The sequence below is a fragment of the Tribolium castaneum genome, chromosome 1 (genome assembly GCF_031307605.1).
Source record: "Tribolium castaneum strain GA2 chromosome 1, icTriCast1.1, whole genome shotgun sequence".
Classification (NCBI taxonomy): Eukaryota; Metazoa; Arthropoda; class Insecta; order Coleoptera; family Tenebrionidae; genus Tribolium; species Tribolium castaneum.
This window is the reverse complement of record NC_087394.1, coordinates 37,104,396-37,109,592: the sequence shown is the minus strand read 5'-3', so window position 1 is coordinate 37,109,592 and position 5,197 is coordinate 37,104,396. Positions and strand designations below refer to the sequence as shown.

Here is a 5,197-nt window from a genome sequence, read left to right as displayed (position 1 = left end):
TGCGAACACTTTTCAATGACGAACGCTTATGGTCAAAAAAAAGTCATCAAGTTGATTTAACTCGAGTCGTAAGAGAAGACCAAACAAAAAATTACAATTTTCCGCTGAAGTAATTTTGTAAATGACTAACTGTTAATAAAGAGGTCGTCAAATGGTGCGTATACACTTTGCCCTCGGTATTTTTTGTTCTCACATGTGGAAAAACTGGGGAAATTAATTAAACCGGACGTTTTCAGTCCGTATTCACTAACACAAAAATAAGTAACCAATTAATTAAGCCAGGATTAATGAACAGTATTTTGTGTTGTTGTTTAAAAGAAGTCTTTATCTTGGTTGATGCACTCAAATAATTAATTCATTCTGTTTCAAACCTTGAGCAAAAACTGCTAATGTCATAATTATTTGTCTCTTTGTATTGGTGGCTTTTCTTTCTTACTTTTGTCAGTGGGATCCACAAAAATAACGGAAAATTCTATTAGATTTTTTTTAAATTTAAAATAAATCGTAGAATTCGCTGAAACAAATTGCTTCGCCCTACGACTTTTAGTTCTAGAGTTATGATTTTTTTTTAGTGAAAAACTAAAAATACCTCTGAAAAAACTTAGTGAGTGAGAAGAAAATAAGCCCAAAAAATCACATTTATGGAATTTTCTGACAAAATTTCTACCATTGTTTTGTTTTTCGTTAGGGACATTTAATAGGTTGGTATCGCGTTGCCCGGCCTACTTTTCCATTTTCGAGTCTTGTTTCATCAAACTCTCGGAGAAAAGCATCGGAACAAGGCAAAAATAAAAGTTCAGACATAATTTGGCCCTTTATCAGCTCTGTTTTCTCGATAAAAATGCAATAATACCAAAAATTGCTAACCTTATAGGTAGCGTCTCCCTCGCTTTTGAACCGGTCCTCCAGCGTTTCTTGGAATTCGTTTCCAGCCGGCAACCGATGATGTCATCTCGTCAGATTTCCAATAGAAAACTTTGATTTCAGTCAATTTGGCACTAATTACGCGAAAAACACTTTTTTAACAACACATAAAAGCAAAAACTTAACGACGCGCTTGTGAAAAAAGTGCGTCCCCACTAGACCACCGCGTGACATCAAGTCAGGACATCTCATTGGTTGGTTCGTCGAGACGTCAAATCGAGAGGCGCGCGATTTCAAATTTGCGTGCTCTCTACATTTGAGGTTCATTTTCGACTTTTTGCTCCAATAACCGAATTTCACAAACGAGCAATTTCGTTTAAATTATTTTTTTTCACCATTCGATAAATAATTTGAAGCACATTCGGATGCCCCTTTTAATTTTTGCCTTATTAGGCTTCAAGATAAAATGTTCGTTAATGGTTTTGGGGAATTGGAAAAAGAAAAAATAATAGTTGTTTCAAAAATTTTATTCAAAATAAACTCTACACTTGAATATTAAAACACGTAGTCCATGCTTTGGCATTCACTTGTTTAAGGATAGCCCTTAGGGACGTGCCTGGGCCACACTCAAACGTCCTTGGGAAATAATCCCCTTGACTCCTCTCATAAACAACATGAAGAAGTTGTTCCCACTTTACAGGTTTAACAATCTGGAGAAAGAAAAACTCAAAACACGAAAAAAAAAACACTTCTAAATTACCTGTTTCGGCAATTGTTTTTTGATCTGCGCTGCGTCTTTGTACTTTTTCCCGTCAACATTTGAATAAACACTAATTACAGGATTGCTCACTTCTGATTTATTTAATGCCTTTCGAAACGGTTCAACCGCTGGTAACATTAAATTGGAATGGAAAGCTCCACTAACCGCAAGTCTTTTAACTTTACGTAAATTTAATTCTTTGGCATTTTTTTCCAAATAATCAAGCGCCTACAATTAACTGCATAACAACTACAAAAATGAAGAAAAAAAATTACAGATTCGCTCCCCGAGATGACTTTACAATGGGGGTACAAATAATTGGCAATTTGACATTCGGGCATTAAGTCGCCTTTATCAGTTGCCCATTCCTTGGCTTTGACTAGTGCCTGGTTTAACTTCGTGTCAGGACCGTACATTACTGTGACCATCCCCCCCTTGTACGCCTCACTAGCCAATTGCATTGCTTCCCCCCGAATTTGCACCAATCGTAACCCTTAAAAAATTCCAAATAAAATTCAATTTTTTGCCAACTGGTTGTAAAATAAACCTCGCTCAAAACCAATCGCCCCCGCAAACACTAACGCTGTAATTTCCCCCAAACTGAACCCTGCTGTCCCCACACAACTCTCAATAGCCCTAGGTCTCTCCTCTTTCAGTCGTTCAATTGCCGCTAAAGAACTGACCATTATTGCCGGTTGACTATATTTTGTTTGGTCCAATTTGTCTTTGGGACCCTCAAGACACAATTTTAACAAATCGTACTTTAAAATATAATTCGCTAACTCAAACAAATCCCTAGCCATGGGGTACTTGAGCAAGTCATTGCACATACCGACAAATTGGCTCCCCTGACCGGGAAATAAAATTATCGAGGACTCGCGTGGATCATATTTAGGTTTTTCGATAAATGAGACACCCTGTTTGCGAATTTTGGTGCCTTGAGGGTATGGCAAAGTAGCCCATTGTTGTTCTTGTGTCTGGGGGTGCAAGTCTTCAAAGGTTGCTGATTCGTCGAGGAGTTTCTTTAGGGGAGATTCTTGCGTTTTTTTCTCATCACAGTTACGATTTGAGGACAGGGAGAAGGGGCGAAGCCCTACCAAAACACGATCGCAGTCTTTCAGAAAATTTCGTGTAATAATTTTAGTAAACATCATGGTATAATTAAACTGTTAATCAAGCAAAACACACAAAACTAATTCAAATAAAAACACATTTTAATGATTCAACTTAACCTCGAATGTCAAGTTGCGACCATATGACCGATTGTTCGCCCAATCTAAACTTTAATCCAAGACGCCAAATTTATCACCACTGATGCAAACTACTCTACTTGAGCTAGCTTTAAGGAAAATTAACGAAAATGAAGATCGGACGGAACCACTTTCGTAAATTTGGTCTTGTTTAAGGTTGTCAAAAGTAAGGTTACAGGTCAGCTGTCAATTTCACGTGTGTAGTGTTTATTTCTTGTATTTTTTTGTAAATTAAGTTATACGAGAGTGAATTGTGTAATATCTAGTCAATTTTTTACAAACAAAATGACAAATACGCAAGAATCGGACATAAATCCTGAAGAAGATTTGTACTATTTCGAAACGGATCACTTGGCTTTGAGAGGAAATAAGGACTATAGTGAGGTTCTTAAAAACTTGCTCATTCTGTGTGCTCAGAGAAAACAAGCAATAAAGGTAAAGTTGTGTGAATTTAGTTACGTTTCGATTAAAAAAGTCTTCAGGACTATAACAAAGCAGTAGAATTGAAGAAAGAAGCACTGGCAGACCCGGCCAAAGTCTTGGAGAAAATTATAAAAGGGGAGTCTTTGGGAATGCCAGATATGCACCGCATGCCTGAAGTAATTACAATTTTTTTGAGATTTTTTTCACCTAATTACATTAGAGAACAAAATATAATTTTTAATAAAGCAAGGAATATTTTGTTCATTTGGTGCATTTTAGTTGCCGGTTATTGACTGGTCAAAGTACGATATTAAAATCCCGGAGGAAAGTTTCAAATTGATTTATTCAGACGGTTCTGAGACTGTTAAGAAAAAACCCGAAACGCCGAAAAAAGAAACGAAAATTTCACATGGGGTAACACATTTTGTAAAATCGGTTCAAATAAAATTGCTTGATTCTATAGAAATGGACAACAGAAGAGCAGAAACGTTTAGAAGAATTGCTCCAAATTTATCCGCCTGAACCGGTTGAAATGAGACGGTTTAAAAAAATCGCTGATGCTTTAGGTAATTAATTAGGCGAAAAATATTAAAACTTGGTTAAATTTTCTTAGGTAATCGAACAATTCAGCAAGTCACGAGCCGAATTCAGAAATATTTTGTGAAATTGTACAAAGCTGGATTGCCAATTCCTGGCCGAATTCCAAAATCTGCCGAAAAACACAAAGTGAATTTACATTATTTTAAGGCACCAAAAAATTATTTTTTTGTAGAGAACGTCATTACATAAGCACCAGCGTCACAATCATTATTTATGGAAACCTACAACTTTTTTCCCCGATTTATGTGTTCCTGTAGTAATGAATGACTTGGATAATGTTCCTGGACCTAGTTCGAAAATTACAGATGAGATACAGCCTTCTACAAGTTCCAATTATCTCATACCTTCGGTTTATCACCAGGAGAGTGAGATTTTGCCCCAAAAAAGTGACAGTGAGTTACAGCTGGAACTTTTAAAACGGATACGAAAAGTTAAAATTAGGGAGAATGAGAGTGGGTCTAATTTCCAACACGTGGGATTTAAAGTAAAAAATAATAATAATTTAGCCAATTTTTTGGTGATTTATTTTCTTATAGTGTGATTATTGCAACGATGAACCAATAATTGGCACCAGATGGCATTGTAACACTTGCAAAAATGACTCAATTGATTTTTGTACAGACTGTGTTTTAACACAAATTTATTCCGATAATAGCCACCCTTTAAACCACAATTTAATCGCATGTGGTGATAGAGAAATTGAAAGTGATTCAGAGTCAAATAGTGGCAGTTTGGATCAAAATAACGAATCAAGTGATGAAGAAATGAGCGATATTTCGGATAATGTCAAGGACCAAGTGATGGCAAACGGAATGGACGAAAGCGAGAAAATTGATAATAAAAATCAAAGTGAAGAAATGCCAAAGTTGGAGTTTGGTAATTATGGTAATGACGAGTTTGTGGACGGACTTGGGTCCGATTTGTTCAGCGAAATTGAAAATCTTTCATACGATTATTTGCACTCGAATTTGTTGCTTGATAAGGATTGAACGTTTTGTTGTTGAAGATTTTATTTATTTATTGCCTTTGTTTGTATGTAAATTTGTGATTGCAATGAAAAGTTTTTTTATATGTTAGCTTTTCGTTTAACCCTTCAGAGCTCTCCTGAAAATCGACGTGATAACGTAACAAAAATCAATGAATAAAACTTTGTTTACAGCTTTGCAAAAATTAGTTACCTTTTTGTTGATCATTTATCTTAATTCTTACATAACTTTTTTAATATTATTCAGTGCGTGTTGTGAATTTTTGCGTGCTTTTAATACGCATTTATTGAAAGTGTTTTTTTTGGTCAAATATT

The 5,197-nt window shown here is 35.6% G+C and overlaps 2 protein-coding genes across 2 annotated transcripts; one reads left to right on the top strand and one right to left on the bottom strand.

The window, feature by feature from the left end:
* Positions 1–1,375: 1,375 nt before the first annotated feature.
* Positions 1,376–2,908, bottom strand: beg (bad egg). Its single transcript, XM_966580.4, has 4 exons — positions 2,172–2,908; positions 1,900–2,117; positions 1,625–1,852; positions 1,376–1,574 (listed from the first exon to the last, which is right to left on the bottom strand). The coding sequence occupies exons 1-4, from the start codon at positions 2,776–2,778 to the stop codon at positions 1,407–1,409; spliced, it is 1,221 nt and encodes a 406-aa protein (XP_971673.1). The 5' UTR covers positions 2,779–2,908; the 3' UTR covers positions 1,376–1,406.
* Positions 2,909–2,974: 66 nt separating this feature from the next.
* Atac1 (Ada2a-containing complex component 1) lies at positions 2,975–4,964 on the top strand. The gene is made up of 7 exons (XM_008192317.3): positions 2,975–3,309; positions 3,357–3,473; positions 3,577–3,711; positions 3,761–3,863; positions 3,911–4,023; positions 4,070–4,381; positions 4,434–4,964. Exons 1-7 carry the CDS (start codon positions 3,160–3,162, stop codon positions 4,884–4,886), a joined length of 1,383 nt encoding a protein of 460 aa, XP_008190539.1. The 5' UTR covers positions 2,975–3,159; the 3' UTR covers positions 4,887–4,964.
* The last annotated feature ends 233 nt before the right edge of the window (positions 4,965–5,197 follow it).